The sequence below is a fragment of the Emydura macquarii genome, unplaced genomic scaffold (genome assembly GCF_026122565.2).
Source record: "Emydura macquarii macquarii isolate MOO-44397 ecotype Brisbane River unplaced genomic scaffold, CSIRO-AGI_Emac_v2 contig_1348, whole genome shotgun sequence".
In the NCBI taxonomy this organism is placed as follows: Eukaryota; Metazoa; Chordata; order Testudines; family Chelidae; genus Emydura; species Emydura macquarii.
Genome location: NW_027131485.1, coordinates 10,157,492 through 10,173,361, shown reverse-complemented (window position 1 = coordinate 10,173,361; position 15,870 = coordinate 10,157,492). Strand labels below are relative to the sequence as shown.

At 57.6% G+C, this 15,870-nt stretch overlaps 1 protein-coding gene across 1 annotated transcript in view; it reads right to left on the bottom strand.

Moving 5' to 3' along the window:
• Positions 1-15,870, bottom strand: part of CORO7 (coronin 7) — a 140,194-nt gene that overhangs the window by 112,212 nt on the left and 12,112 nt on the right. The window contains exons 3-6 of the mRNA XM_067551111.1: positions 15,516-15,590; positions 12,100-12,170; positions 11,086-11,269; positions 10,163-10,239 (exon numbers count right to left, since the gene is read on the bottom strand). Of these exons, the coding sequence (XP_067407212.1) occupies positions 10,163-10,239; positions 11,086-11,269; positions 12,100-12,170; positions 15,516-15,590 (407 nt within the window). The remainder of the gene's footprint in view (positions 1-10,162; positions 10,240-11,085; positions 11,270-12,099; positions 12,171-15,515; positions 15,591-15,870) is intronic.

Genomic DNA, 15,870 nt, shown 5'->3' with positions numbered 1-15,870 from the left:
ATCCTCTACCCGAATGCCACACATGGGTGGGTGATGTCACACCAGAGGGCACGCCTCTCAGTTAACACCAACCCAGGAGGGGCTACAGGCACAGCCCTCTTGTGCAAAGGCTGGCAGATGGAAGCTCTGCCCCCTCCTGCCCACGGGCGAGTGCACCGTGCCAGACAAGCCAGGTGTGGAATTCTGCCCAAGTTCCAGCGAGGTCGTTGCAGTCCAGTTACCCTGTTACCAGATGTGGCTACGATATTCCACACTTCCCGGCCCAAAGGGTCGTGTATGGCTGCTGGGCTCTGCAACCCGTCCCCTGCTCAGCTCTGGGGAGTGGGAACTTTTAAGGCATGCCTCTCCCACCCCACGAGGCAGCTCCCCCCAGCCAGTGAGCCAAGGTCTGGTGGTGCAGAGAACTAGCGAGGTTGTGACCCCACAAGGAAGCCACACCCGTCAGGAGAAAGGACTCCGATCCAAGCTGTTCGGGATGCTGCATGCACTGAAATCTGAACCGAGCTTTTCTGCCAGGTGCCAGAGGCCAGCACCCCCAGCCTTTCCCCGGGGGCTGGGAAGATGGGTGCGAGAGGACAGAGCCCCAGAGCCCTGGCCTGCAGAGACGCCTGGAGGGGCTCTCCCCTTGCATCAGCGGTGGTGGGCTCCAAAAGTCATGGGACGCTAGCAAGGACAGGGCTGTGTTTGACCCCATGTCCCCCAGGCCGGCTCTGAGCACAGGGCTCAATGGCAGGACCCTGGCAGCACTAGCCTGCCCGCCCTGGCTCCTGCGGGAGAGTCGAGCACAGGCAAGGCTGGGGTGCGCTGCAGCGCTAAGCTGGGTGCTCTGAGCCGGGAGGGAAAGCGCTGCGCAGCCGGCCCTTCCGGAGCACTATGTGGGTCACGGGCGCCATCTAGTGCTCGCTCGCCCTAGGTCCCTCCCACACCACCCTCTTCTCCTTCCCAACGCAGCACAGGATCAGCTACCCTGGTGCGGTGGGGTGCCCCACCTAGCATACAGATTTGGTGTCTCCAAACCCAGGCAGCTCTGACACCCCCCCCCCCTCATTTGTCAGTTCTACAGTGCCCAGAATGGGACTGGTGACTTTCCAACACACCCCTGCCTCAACGGGCCGAGCCCCTCCCTTCCCTGCATCAGACAGGACAGACGTTTGCTTCTGCTGTCCCCGGGACCACTCAGGGATTGCGCATGACCTGGGTCAGGAGTAACCAGCGAGTTCACTTAGGACGGAAGTCACCGACTCCCGGGTGAGCTGAACCGAGTTGGCACTCATGGATCTTATTACGACGGTAGTGACTGATGGCCCCTGGCGCTCGGTGCTGCATACACAGGAGTGTTGCTGCCTGGAATGCAAGATTGCAAGGTTCTGTTCACGGCTTTGGCCTGGCTCTACCTGTGGGCCTCAGGACCCGCTCCCAGCCCAGTACATTGGGAGTAAGGATGTGCCTAGGGCGTGCATGGTGCTTGGAGGGAAGGTGCTACAGCAAGGCAATGTGTTACTCTGCCCTCTCTGGATCACACCTTTGCTGTATGCCCCCGGCACAGCTCTCCCTAGCATTTCTGGGTGCAGCCGTCTCAGGCTGAGGCCCTGCTCTGAAAGGAGACAGCAGGTGAGGCTCCAGCTCTGCTCCAGGGGGTATTCACAGGCGGATGCACTGCTGGGGAGTTTGTGCCGCGTTCACTTCTGGTGGCCCTGCAGAGCCGGCCCAGCTCTGGGGGAGGAAGCTGGCGTTTGTAGGTCTGGCAGGGACGAAGCCGGCCCAGCCCGGCTGGTGAGGAAGGGCAGCTGCAGTGCCGTCCTTCATGTGCACCATGCCACTAAGTTCTCAACACACAGCGCCGGGTCATGAAGGCCACGGGCCACCCAGGTGTCACAGGGGACACAAACAGATCCTTTAACAGTGGCCAGAATGGGAAGAATCCAGGCGGACACCCAGGGCCCTAATGGAGCTAGGCCTCCCTCCCTCCCACCACCATCGCTGCCTGGTACAAAGGGCAAAAAGCCTCACAGTGACTGCCCTTGCGACATGTCCTCGCCTGCGTGGGGCCCAGGGCCTCACAGCCGGAGCCACAACCATTGCTCAAGCACGCCTCAGACCCGCTGACCAGCGCCCATTTCCATCCCCCAGGCTGGCTGAGCAGAGTGGTGCCACAGCTCGCTGCCCGTGCCCCCGTCCCTCACTCCCACCCAGTGCTAGGTAATCACAGGCCAGTGGAACCCGCCCAGGAGCTTTAGGGGAAATCAGAGTCTGTCCCCCCCCCTTCATCTTCCAAGGAGCATCAGAGGTGCCAGGGGCATTTGCGGCACCTGCTGAAATCCAACGTGGAAAGCAAGCAGGCAGGAGTGGAGAAAGCAGGGAGAGCCATCCCAGGAGGGGAGACTGGCCACGCTATCCCTCCACCTCCATCCCCCTCAGAGGACCCCCATCCCACGGCCACCTGAGCCTGGGGAAGAAACCAAGCTGGGAAGGTCCCCTCACAAGCACACGAGTGGGCTGGATCAGCCGCAGCTGGCAGCATCCGATGCTCGGACTGGTCATTCTTTGCCTCCTGTGGACAGCGCCAGTGCCAATGCCCTCCCCCATCTCTCCACCTGCCCTGCACACTCCCCTTTACCCAACCCCCGGCCGTTTAGCTAATCACCTCCCAACACAAGCCAGCTCACACTGGTAGCTCTGCCGTGCTGTGGGCTGAGCATCCCAGGGGCCAGGCTGTGTATAGCCCTCTTCCGCCCAGACGCTGTCAGCCTGATCATTTAGCTCCAATTTCTCCAGGGCAGGGATTGCTTCTGTTTGTACAGCGCCTAGCACACTGGCCTGGCCCAGCCCAGGCACTGCTGGAACAGGGCTAAGGATTTAACTAGAAGAAAGGAGGAGGGGGCGTTGTAGGGCAGGATCGTTTGCAGAAGTCAGGCGGAGTGGAGTGCGAGGAGAGAGTCTTAGTTATGCACCGTGCTGGGAGCTCCCTCCACAAAAGGTGGACAGGAAAGGAAGTGAGCGCTCGCAAGCCGGGACAGAGCTTGGCAGGGACCCAGTGGCTTTGGAGGAGCTGGTGCGTGACAAAAGCTCTGTCATCAGGGACTTGTGGGATTGAAGAAGTGCTGGGCCAGAGACAGGGGGTGAAATCCCGGTCCCATTTAAGCTAATGACAGAATGCCCCTTGAAGGCAGGTGGCCAAGAGTTCCCCTGCCATTGAAGCATCCTGTTTGCTTATAGCATCTACCAAACCAAGGGGCCCAGGATCCCCCAGGCTCTGTCGTCTCTTCCACAGCAACGGGTGGCGTCAGCCCCTTCCACGCTGGCCCCTGGAAGCCATGTGCTCGGACGCACTCAGATGGAGAAAAGCTTCCTCAGCAACTGGCAGAAGAGGGGATCCTTGCAGGCATGGAATGCCCGAGGGTCAAGCCACGGCCACCAGCATGAGTCACGAGAACATCAGCTGCTTGGCACATCAGTGGATTGTCTTCACACCCCCTTCACCCATGCTGTCTGCCAGCACGTGGGCACACAGACGGGACAGGACAAAGAGCGCAGCATGCGCCAGCTGCCGTCAGGCAGAGCAGACACAGTCGTGGGAATAGATAGCCGAAGACATGCGATTACCTGGGCTGCTCTGAGCAAGTGGCCTTCCACAAGCAGCAGTTAGAGCTACTATGCATTAGCCAGATGGAGCCAGATTTGCCAGGCTCAGTATTACAGCAAGGATACAGCTGCCTCGCTTCCTCTGCCAGAGGCACCAAGTGCAGCATGCCTGCGAAGTACTGGTAGCTAGGGAGAGCCCAGCACCAGCCCAGCCAAGGAACACGCGTACCAGCCCCAGAGATCTTGTGAGGTGCAGACGGCTGTGGGACACAGGAATGATCAGACAATCAGAGAGAGGGGCACGTTGCAGGAATTTAGTTTGAATCCAGGTGGTTCCAATTATGGATCAAGCTTCGTTCAGCAGGAGATCTCAAGCACTTTTGCACACCCCTAATCATTGCTGCTGCCGGAAGCCAGGCCAATTAAACACCAAGGAAAATCATGGGTGACCCCTGCTGGCCATGCTGTAGCACTGCCTGGCAGACTATTTATGATAAGGTCCTACTTGAATTGCAGGATGATTCTCAAAAACTTGCAGCCGAATTGCAGACAAAGCCATGGAAAATTGCAGGAAAGTAATAAAGGACCTTATTATTTGCCGTAATAAAGTCCATTGTTACTTTTCCGTGATGTTCCTGCAGTCGGCCACCAGGGCTCCCCACTGTCAGAAATATACTGGAAACCGAATATTACAGAATCCGCAATTTCCGCAATATCGCAGATTAAGAAGGGCCTTATTGGTGATGTTATGACGATGTGAATAACTGGGTAAGTCTGATGTGAAGTGACAGTGTCTTGAAAATATCCGGTAAATAAAAGTTTATTTCAAATCCATGGTAACCGTAAACCTCCTCACCTAACATCAAGTGAATGGAGGGCATGGTCCCTGCTGCTGGCATGCGGCTTAGGGCAGAACACCAGCAAAAAGATGTCCTGACTTGCACGGAAGTGGGAGAGCACCTTGGGGAGGGAAGCTGGGTGAGGGCACAGCTGCACCTTGCCCTTGTAGAACACTGGATATGGTGGGTCCAAGGTCAATGCCTTAAGTTCTGAAACTCTCCTTGCTGAGGTGATTGCCACTGGGAAGGCCACCTTCCAGGACAAGTACAGAAGGGAGCAAGTAGCCAGCGGCTCAAATGGGGGCCCCATGAGCTTATTAAGCACCAAATTCAGGTCCCAAGCCAGGATGGGGCGATGAACCGTAGGGTAAAGCCGTTCTAGTCCTTTAAGGAAACGTGACACCATGGGGTTGGCAAAGACCGATCTGCCTCCTTCCCCGGGATGGAACACAGACTGCTGCTAGGTGCACCTTAATCGATGAAGGAGGCAGCCCTAGCTGTTTCAGCTGCAGCAGGTAGCCCAGGATAAGAGGCAGCGGAGCTCGGTTGGGAGGAATACCCTTTTGAGACAACCAAATGGAGAATCTTTTCCATTTTGCCACGTATGCCACCCTGGTGGATGGTTTCCAGCTACGAAGGAGGACCTCCCGCACCTGCAGCGAGCACATGGCCTCCCTAGAGCCAGCCATGCAGCCTCCACGCTGTGAGGGGGAAGGATGGCAGAGGGTGTCAGTGGTTTTGAGCGATAAGGTCTGGGACCAGAGGCAGAGTGACCGGTGTGTCTATGGACAGCTGTAGCAACGTTGAGAACCAGTGCTGCCTGGGCCAAGCTGGGGCGAGGAGGATGACCAAGCCTGTCTCTCCTAACTTTCTGGAGGACCTTGTGAATCAGAGGGAACAGCGGGAAGGTGTATGACAGGAACTGGCCCCATGGGAGAAGGAATACATCCGCTGAGGAACCTCGGCTGTGGTTCTGGTAAGAGCAGAATCGATGGCACTTCCTGTTGGGGCGCGTCGCAAAGAGGTCCACTCGGGGAAACCACCACTTTCGGAAAATGTCTCTTGCTATATCTGGGCGGAGAGACCACTCCTGGGTGCTGAAGGAGCGGCTGAGGTGATCCGCGAGTTCGTTCTGGACTCCAGGCAGGTCTGACACCTCCATGTGGATAGAGTGGGCTATGCAGAAGTCCCACAGGCTGATGGCTTCTCGGCATGGGAGAGAGGCGTGTGTTCCCCCCCTGCCTGTTTATATAGAACATTGCTGGGGTGTTGTCTGTCCCCTGGAGTTGAGGCAGAAAAGCCTGGCATGCCAGCCGGACTGCCCGAAGCTCCCGGACATTTGTATGGAGCGACAGCTCATCCACGGACCACAGACCTTGCGTTGTGAGTGAGCCGAGGTGAGCCCCCTAACCCAGAGCTGAGGCATCTGTGGCCAGCACCATAGACGGCTGCGGAGCAGCAAATGGGGCTCCACTGCAAACCAGCTCCGGGTCTACCCACCACCGCAGGGCTTCCAGCACTTGACGTGGAACGGAGACCATCTTGTCCGGTTTGTCCCTGTGGGGACGATGCACTGATGCGACTGGAAAGGTCTGAGTCTTAGCCTCATGTGTCTGACCACGAAGGTGCATGAGGCCACGTGGCCTAGAAGGGTGAGACAACTCCAAGCTGTGGTGGTGGGAAAGCTCCTGAAGCTCCTTATCAACGCTCCCATGGTCTGGAAACAAGCCTCTGGGAGTAGCACCCTGGCCTGGTCCGAATCCAAAACTGCCCCAGTGAACTCTATTCTCGGTACCAGCTCCAGTGTGGACTTGCTTATGTTCAGCTGGAGCCCTAAATCGGCAAAGGTCGATCTCACCAGCATGACATGGGCCCACACTTGGTCCCTGGAACGCCCTGTGACTAACCAATCGTCCAGGTAGGGGTACACCTGAATGTGGATCCTTCTCAGGAAAGCCGCAACAACGGTCACGCACTTGATGAAGACCCTTGAGGCCGATGCGAGAGCGAATGGGAGGGCTGTAAACTGGTAATATACGAATCTCCAGTGAGGGGGCAATACTGAAATATCAAAGTAGGCCTCTTTTAGGTCAAGAGCAGCATACCAGTCCCCTGGATCCAGAGAGGGAATGATGCAGGCGAGGGAAACCATGTGGAATTTTAGCTTCTTTGTGAACTTGTTGAGGTTCTGCAGGTCCAGGATAGGTCTGAGTCCCCCTTTTGTCTTGGGGATCAGAAAGTATCTGGAGTAAAAACCCTTTCCCCTCATGTCCCAAGGGACCTCCTCCACTGCCCCGGCATGCAACACTTCTTGCATGAGAAGTTGCTCATGAGTGGGGTCCCTGAAGAGGGATGGGGAAGAAGTGAACTAGAGGGCGTATCTCAGCTCCACTGTGCATAGGACCCATCTGTCCGATGTTATACGGGCCCAGGCCAGATAGAAATGGGAGAGCCAGTCCAGGAAAGGAGGATGAAGGATCCAGTACTGAGCTGAAATGTGGCCCTCGGGCGTGGCTTCAAAAGTTCTGCTTCGGCCCCGGGGGTTGTTTTTCCCAGCCCCTGCCCTGGTTACAAGGCTGAGGAGTTTTGCGCCTGCCATTTCTACCCCTCCTCCTTGAGAAGTCCTGCCTGGCTTGTGTGTGTGGGAGAGAGTGGGGGGGGGGGGGGTAGAATCTTTGGCTCTGCTGTGGCTTAAAATGCTTCCGCTGGGTAGGTGGTGTGCGGAGCCCCAGGGATTTAAGAGTTGCCTTTGAGTCCTTGAGCCTATGGAGCTTCGAGTCCGTCTGCTCCGAAAACAGACCCTCTCCTTCGAACGACAAGTCCTGAATTGTAGACTGAACTTCCAGTGGGAGGCCCGACACCTGTAACCAGGAGCTATGCCTCATCACTAACCCTGATGCCATGGTGCGTGTCGCCGAGTCCTCCGTATCAAATGCAGCCTACAGAGACAGCTGAGCCACCGCCCTGCCCTCCTCAATCATAGCCCCATACCTGGACTTGGAGTTGGGCGGGAGAAGGTCCATTGCCTCCCATGCGTTGAAGTTAGATTTGCTGAGAATTGTCTGCTGGTTGGCAATCCGCAGCTGGAGTCCCCCTTTCTTCCGAACAGGTCTAGTCTTTTGGGCTCCCTGGGCTTGGGCGCTGGGCCCTGCTGCCCTTGTCTTTCTTTCTCATTCATGGCTGAAACCACCAGCGAGCCCGGCTGAGGGTGTGCAAACAGGTATTCGTATCCCTTGGAGGGCGCAAAATACTTCCTCTCTGTGCGCCACGACGGCGGGGGAATCGAGGCAGCAGTCTGCCACGAGGTCTTCGTTGTGACCTGAATTGTCTTAACGAGAGGCAAGGCTACCCTTGAGGGCCCTTCTGGCGTCAGGATATCCACCATCGGGTCCACTGACTCTAACCTCCTCTGCTTGCAACCCCAAGTTCTGAGGCACCCGTCTCAGCAGCCGGTGATGGGCTCTGTCGCCCATGGGGACGTGTGTGGTCGATGAGCCGCCACCGCTTTGTCTGGGGAAGAAGAGGACGAGGCTCTCGGCCTGATGCCAGCCTCTCCTGGTCCAGATCCTCCACATCCCGTTCAGGGCGCTCCTCTGTGCTGGTGCCCTCCCTGGCACCATGCCCTTCACCAGCCGACGCCGCAGGCTCCTTCTCCCTGTGATCACGGACCTCGGTCCAGGGAGGGGCTCTGCGCTCCAAGGCACGACACGCCTGTGTGTCTGACATGATCAAGTAAGGTCCTCTCGAGCGCGTTCCCTGGGCCTGGTGGTACACCCAGGGGGTCCAGAAGGGCCATTGCTGGGGCAGTTGCCATTGAACAAGCCACGTGCCCATGGGCAGGCCTTGCCCTTTGTCCTCTGCAGGGCGGCACCTACTTGACCTGTGCCTGCTGCGTTTGAGTGGAGACGACCCTGCGTCCGAGGACCACGAACCCCCCTCGGCGACCATGGGGTGCCGTGACGCTGTGTCACGGCACCAGAGAGCAGTGCGTGGAGGATTGGTGCCTGCGCTCAAAGGGGCGGTGCCGAGGTGACGGCGAACGGTGCCGGCACTCAGGTGATTGGTGCCGGGGCGTAACTGATCTGCCGGTGAACGGTGCTGCAGCGAAGCCAAGTAGCGTCTCAGTGATGGTAACTGGAGCCGCAGTTCAGGCGACCGCTGCTGTGCGGGTGACCAGAGCCGGGGTGAGGGGGACTGACCCGGATGCGTCAGGGACCGGTGCTGTGGTGAAGGCGACTAGTGCCACATCATTGCCGACTTGCCTCTTGACGGCACCGCCACGTGCAGTGCCAGATGTCTTTAGCTGTCTCTTGTCAAAGCTGGGGACTGGTGGGCCGTCATGGCTATCAAGTCGCTTGCTGCCTGAAAGGTGTCCGCTGTGGAGGGGAGGTCCAGCTCCTCAAACTCGCTATCCCTCACTGAAGAGTCCTTGTGTGTCGGACTCACGGGCTCCTGCAGGGGCGGCGTAGACGGCTCTGGGAGCTCCTTGGTCTGGTGCAACTGGGGGCACAGCATGGCAGCATCCTTTCCCGCGGTGCGCACCGTAGGGGAGCGGCCCTGACCTGTCCTTTGCTTCTTGCGCGGCACCGGCGAATGAGACCTGTGCTGTGCTGCTTTGTGCGCTGGTGAGCAGTGCTGGGATTCTTTCGCGGCCGATCCCTTCTTCGGCACTGGGTCTTGAATCGACACCGGGGCATTGCGCACCAAAGTGCAGGGCCTGTGGGCATATAGCCACCTCCATCAGGATCTGCTTGAACCTAGCACTCCTTTTCTCGTCTGCTCCTGGGGCGAAACCCTTTACAAATCTTGCACCGGTCGATTTGGTGCGACTCCCTTAAGCACCTCAAACAGGAGTTGTGCAGGTCGCCCTTGGGCATAGGTTTATGGCAAGCTCCGCAGGGCTTAAAACCTTGGGCCCCCAGCATGCCCCAGTGCCCTGGGAAGGGGAATACCACAAACGGGGATCAACTCCCCTAACTAATTCTAAACTACAACTCTAACAACTAATTCTAACTTGATTTAAAACTAACAGGAACTGCTAAACTAGAAGAAAGCTTGCAAACGCAAGGCGGGGAAACTGACAATCATCATTGGCAGCAACAAGGAACTGATGGGGCAGTAGGGCCCTATATACGGCGCCATGAGGGCACCACTCCAAGGGGTGCCTGCACCAACCTGATGGGTAGCGCTGGGGAAAAACCTTCCCGTGATTGTGCACGCGAACCTGCTTGGAACCGACATGAGCAAGACCTCAAAGAAGAACTACTTTTCCCCTAGCAGACTGGGGTGAGAGGCTTTTTTGGACCAGGGAGTAGGCCAGGGTCAGTTCAAAGGAGAGCAGAGGTCAGGCCTTTCCAGCCTGCATCTGCTAGCTCAGCAGGGACTAGACTAAAGACTGCCCATGTGGAAGCTCTTTGCATTTTGCCATGTCCCCCCCTGCTCCCTTCCCCTCTGCACTCAGTCACACGCAGCCTGCCCATAGGTATTGCATGGCGCAGCCCTGGGCCACTTGAGAGAATAGGTGGCTGGCCAGGCTCCAGCAGCCGGCACTGCCAGGGCAGCAGAGGGAGGGAAATGATCTTCAGACACGCTCGCTTGTTACACAGGGGCTTCATCATTCCCCCTAGCCACCTGACTTTTGTTAACCCTTGAACGCCGCACAACAGGTCTGCTCAGCAAATAGCCCTGGGGATTCCTAGCCCGCCCACCTGCCCCACGCATCCATCGCGCCCCCCACTCACCTTAGAGGAAGTGCCAAGGAGAGTGCCGTCTTGTTTCCAGGCCACACTCTGGATCAGGCCACCGTGGGGGTCCAGAGCTGGCAGAGGAACGAGAGTGGGAGTCAGTCCCTGCGGGGCACAAGCTATCAGCTGGACATGGCTTTCAGTCCCCACCGGGGGAGAGCAAAAGGGGGTGATTCCTCCCCTCCCCCACAAACACACAGCCTCACTCCAGGCCATTTCACAGTCCAGAAATGGCAGCCTTTCAGAAGAGGGGCTGCGTTTTGCATCCCAGCAGGCAGTCGTTTCTTCTCCAGCCACACGGGTTCATTTCGGGCATTTCAAATCATGGAATTTTGCTGGGGGCGGGAGGGGACCCAAAAACCCCAAGCAGGTAACTGAAACTGGGTTTGTTTCCACTCAAAGGGGCATGCCCCAGTCCGAGCTGCTCCCCACCCCGTTCAGATGCAGGCAGCACCAGGAGAAAAAGCCTGCTCTAGGGACCGACCATGGCACACGTCTCCTTCCCATCAGGGCCCTAGTTTGAAGCCCAGCTGTTCGGTGGCCAGTGCACCAAGTGCACTAGTCTCAGGGTGCCCGGAGCTAGGGGAGAACGTGTCCACACCACCGCTCACCACACGCTCTAGATGGATGTCTCAGCAGGGACGCCAAGGAGTAACTGGGACCTGCACTCCCTGTGGAGTGGACAGGGTTAAGACTCTGATGGGCCTGGGAAGGGATTGCCCTGGTGGCCTTTTCGCCAGCACCAAGGTCATTCAGAAAGAAACGGGGCTCACACACCAGCGGGACAGGCTCCGGCCAAGGGGCGCAGCTCGAGAAGGGAGCAGGAGTCCCCAGAGCAGAGACTGGCTTCAGCATCACTCAGGAGACAGCTGCTCCCGAGGCGAGGGAGCGGGCTGCAATCCTGCGAAGGCCGTGCCTACCTGTCAGGGGCTGCTGCTGGGCCACGTCCCAGATCTTCGCAATTCTCCCAGCTCCGCTCACCAGGACGCCGGCTGCTGTCGGGTGGAACTGGAGGGCGTCCACCTGGCACCCCTCCGGCCCAAGGGTCGCTCCAGGGCAGGAGGGCAGGTCTTGGCCACTCTCAGGCAGGTGCCACACCTTCACCTACAGCCCAAGACACGAGGGTGAACTCCAGGAGGCAAGATCCCTTCCAGGCACTTCCGCCCGTGCACAAATCCCCCCAGAAGATGCCACCCATTCAGAAAGCTCCGTTTGCCACCTGCCCCAGTCCCATGAGCAGCCATGCCAGGGCCCATTGGCAGAGACAGGGTTGAACTGGTCTCGCCTACCACAGAAAGCTGCCAGCAAGTGCTTGGCCATTCACCTCCTGGGCTTTTGTCCCCCCCCAGACAGGGCCACTGGCATGTCAGTGGGGTCCCCAGGCCTACCCAATAGGGTAGGCGGCCTGGGTGCTGCTGGGGGTTACAGATCTGATACACTCCTCCCCAGCACGCACAGAGCAGAGACGCAGCCCACAGGCCCCAGAAGTGCAGCTACCTCTTGAACTCACCTCCCGCGCCTGCCACCCCCACCAGCAGGGATTGCTGTGATGCAATCTAGCAAAGCACATTTCCCAGACCCTGCCACTGCACCAGACCCAAGGGGGGCACTGACCCCACAACTAACTGACCTCCTTGGGCTCTCGGCAGCCGCTCCTCCCCCCACTAATGGGAAGCCATTTTCGCCCTTCTTGTAGCCCCAAAGACCTCAGCACCTTCCTCCAAACAGATCCGTTTTGCATCCCCATCTTGCAGCCCCGCAGCTGACCTCTGCCCCATTCCTTAGCTCCCCAGGAAAAGCGCCCTACAATCCGGCCCCAGCTCTCTGTATGGGACAGCCAAGAGATGACCCGAGGGCCACGGGCCAGCCCAGCTCCCCGGCTCAGCTGGGTTTGCCGCTCGCATTCCCCCCGTCACCATTTCATGCACACTCACCGTTTTGTCGGCTGAGCCCGTTGCCAGCAGGAGCGCGTCGAACGGAGAAAAGTCAAAGTCCGTCACCACGTCTGATGGGGAGAGAGAAGAGCAGAGTTTCACGCCGACAGCATGCAGGCTCATGGGCAGCAGCAGATCTGCCGCAGCCACGCCCCACTCGCTCCCTGCCCTACGACAGCCTTAATGTGTGCTTCCCCTCGAGCCCTCCGCTCCCCGGCAGGCTGGAAGGCAGCAATGGGCAAACCTCCGCTGGCTCAGCGGGTCCATTTCCACCAGCAGCCAAAAGATCAGATGCTCAATGGGATCAGATGCTGAACTGGGACTCTAGGGAGAGCAGATTGGCTCCAGCTATTTCAGCCCTTGTTAATACACTGGGGGAAGCTGCTCCATTCCCTTCTGCTGCCCCGCGCTAACCAGTCTGTCCCAGGTGGCCTGCGAAGGGATGGGGAGAACTGGTTCGGAGCCCGTTGTGCTTTGTTCGGGATAGAGCGGAAAGGCCTGAAAAGGAGCTTGTGCCGATTGGTTTCACATCGGAAATTCCAGTCTTCCCTCCCGTTTTTCCTGGATGACGGTTTAAAACCGTGAAGGGTGGAGGGGTGACAGCTACTGAACTCAAATACCTGGAGCCATTGGGAAGAAAGCCCTTTGGGTGAAAGATTCCCTCCCCACTGAAGGCTGGAAGAGCTCCTACCATATGCCAGGAGAGAAGGGACTTGGTATTCCTCAGCTTTCCGGGTTTGATTTTTAAACCCTTTAACGGGGGCAAACCCGCTCCTTTAACACACACATACTTTGGGCCCTCTGTGCCCATCATAAAGCAGCAAACAAAGGGCATGGCTCCAAGTGGATTTTCTGTTGCTGGCCACCCATGAAGAGAGGCAGAAGAACATCTGGCTAACTAAGGGGTGCGATCAGAATCAACATCTGTGGGACCCTGACCACATCAGTCAACAGGGCTTAGCCAGACAGTGGCGCAGGCGACAGGCCCAGACAGCGCCAGGGACAGCACGCAGATGCACATCTCTGTCAGGACGCAACCCTGGGGAGGGAGGTCCTGCTTCAGCAAGTGACGCCACTGGTAACAAAAAACCCTTTTGTGATTCCCCGGTGCGGCATGTCGGCAGCTGAAAGGCGCTCCTTGTAACTCCATCTGCAGGGACCTGTGGGAGGGAGGCTGGCACAGTAATTAACAGCCCTCAAGAAAGTAGGTCACTGCGTGCTTCTGCGTTTGTACAAAGCTATGAGATACCGGCTCATAAGGCATTAAAAAAAAAAAAAAAAATCAACTCACTCAAGTTCTGATTCTCTGCTACATATGCCCCGAAAACGCCTCTGGTTCAAGCAGGCAGCCTGCACTCTCAGACACCAGCAGGCTGTCCAGGGGCCGCACTGCAATCCCAGCAAGCGGTCAGGTCAGGTGGGATATGGGGCGACAGGCGCCACCTCCTTTCCGAACTACCACCAACACAGTCCAGGAGATCCTGGCCCTTCACCAGGTTCTAACAGCGAATTGATGTTTTTTTTATTTTTTTTTAAGAGAATGACCTTCCCCCTGCAGCGCTAAGCCCCAAATGGCCACTGTGTGCTGCTGGAGAGAGCCCAATGTAACAAAGGGCAGACGAGCCATATCGCTGGCGAAAGCCCAAAGTAACAGCCACTGTGACGGCTCAGAGGCATCGTTAGTAACACAGGGAAGACGGCTGGTTTTTAGTTCAAGCCGATGTCCTGTTGGTTCTCCCCCTGTAAGCAGAGTCTCACGCAGCTAGACAGGGCCCAAGGTTCACCCCCCCCCAGAGAAGAGCTTGAGTGTTGCTCTTCTTCAAAGCTGTGGTTACGTGAAAGGCGACCGGTCGGAAACGAGATGCGAACGCTGCAGATTCCTGAAGGCAAGAAACATGCTCAGTAACCACTGTGCCAACAAAGCTCTGGCACCACACCTGGAGGCGGCGTGCATGGCAACGGATCAGCACCATCTGTTCCCACGCCGCCCAGACTGGCAACGCGCAGGAGGGACAGACTTGTCAGCCCCTGGCTGCACTCGCTTTCTGATTCAACAACAGGATTGCTGGCCTATTCGGACACAGCCTCCTGCTGCCCCATGACTCAGGGTCTTCTAGGCAGCCTGGTGCCATGGGAGGGGGAAGCCTGGCACACAGGCAAAAACCCAGCCATGCTGGCAGCCCAAGCACATCCCCACAAGCAGGGGAATGATTGCTGGATGGCACCGGGTGGTAACCTTCCTCTTCAACCCCAGCTACCTCTACCCAGGGGGCACCAAGTTAGCGCAGCAACCGAAGCCCCACGCAAACGGCTTTTCTCTTGTGGAGGCTTTTGTTCCAGGATTCCCTGTTCCCGGGAGAAGAGACCTGGCACCTCAAGGGCCATTCGGACACTTGCCAGCGTTGTCGTCATGCCACGCCTGCTACGCAGGAACAAGCCCATCTTCGAGGCAGGTGGCACCCGGGGGGGGGGAGGAGGGAAAGTGACCTGTACCCTCCGGACTCTCCTGTCCCTTTGGACAGAGCCAAGGCACATTTCAGCCCACGCTGATTCAGTGAACACCTGCCACTGGGCCTCCCCGAGTCTCCTGGCTTACGCCCTCTCCAAATCACAGCTTGTTCACAGCCACGTGCCTTTTTTGATGACTAGCTGCACACACCTCCATGGCGATCCCGCCTGCCAGCCTTGTCTTGGACACATTGCTCTCAGACGTTAGCCTTGGCATTCAGTGCCCCCCATGTCACATGAGCCTCTTTCTTTAGTGCCTTCGCAGATGTCACACCCAGGTTCTGGCTGCTCTCTGCCATCTACATTTTACTGTTTACCGGGCCTGCTGAGAAAGCTTTTGTCCACATTGCTCTGGTTAACGCAAGGCTAGAATCACTCTCCCTGGGCAGCTTTCCTCTTTGCTCACTTCGCTCTGCTCGGTTCTGTTTGGTACTTGCAAGAAGCACTTTCGTAAGCACTAAAGGAAGCGAAACAGGCTCATTAGAGAAGTTAATGAGGCACCAATGCATGGTAGGGCATGGGGCTTCACACTCACAGCTGGGCGTTTCAAAGAGCTACGCCCAAGTCCCAATGAAATTCAGTGGGGCCTGGGTACCTAGATCTCTTAGGCTCCTTTGACAGCCCCAGTCTGCCTAGCCCTGTACACATGCAAAGGGCCATGGGGATATTAACCCTCCTAGCAGCCCAGGGAGGCAGGAATGGCAAATGTACTAGTCCGCTGAGGTGCACAGAGACATAGAACAGTTAATAGATGCTGATGCTCTGCACGGACAAGCCCCTTCTATTCCAAGCCGGTCCCTCTTGCTGACAGAGGTGGGAGACGGAATGTAATGCCTGGAGGCTCAGACTCTGCAGCGGGGCGTGCAGTGAACACGCGCAATAGGTTTTTGGTCGAGTACCCAGCTCACCTGAATGGCAGCACAGCTGCGACACAGGCCTCTTCCCTCCATGCTGGCTCTCCAGTGGCACAATGCCCAGGACACCTGAAAGACAACATAGGTCACGAGTTGCTCACCAGTCCATCACAGCCACCCCTTGCTGAACACGGCCCTGCCACATTCAAAAGGGAGCCAGCGACAGATGGGCAGAGAGCTAACATGCCTCTGACGCCAGCTCGGCGGGGAGCTGCCATCTCCGGCAGGATCTGGGTTCCATCCTTGCAGGAGGTTCGAAGAGAAACTCACATTTGCAGTGAAATGGACAACGTACGAGACAGTCACACAGGACTCTTCATGGAGCGAGGGCCAAGCTCGTGCGACACCT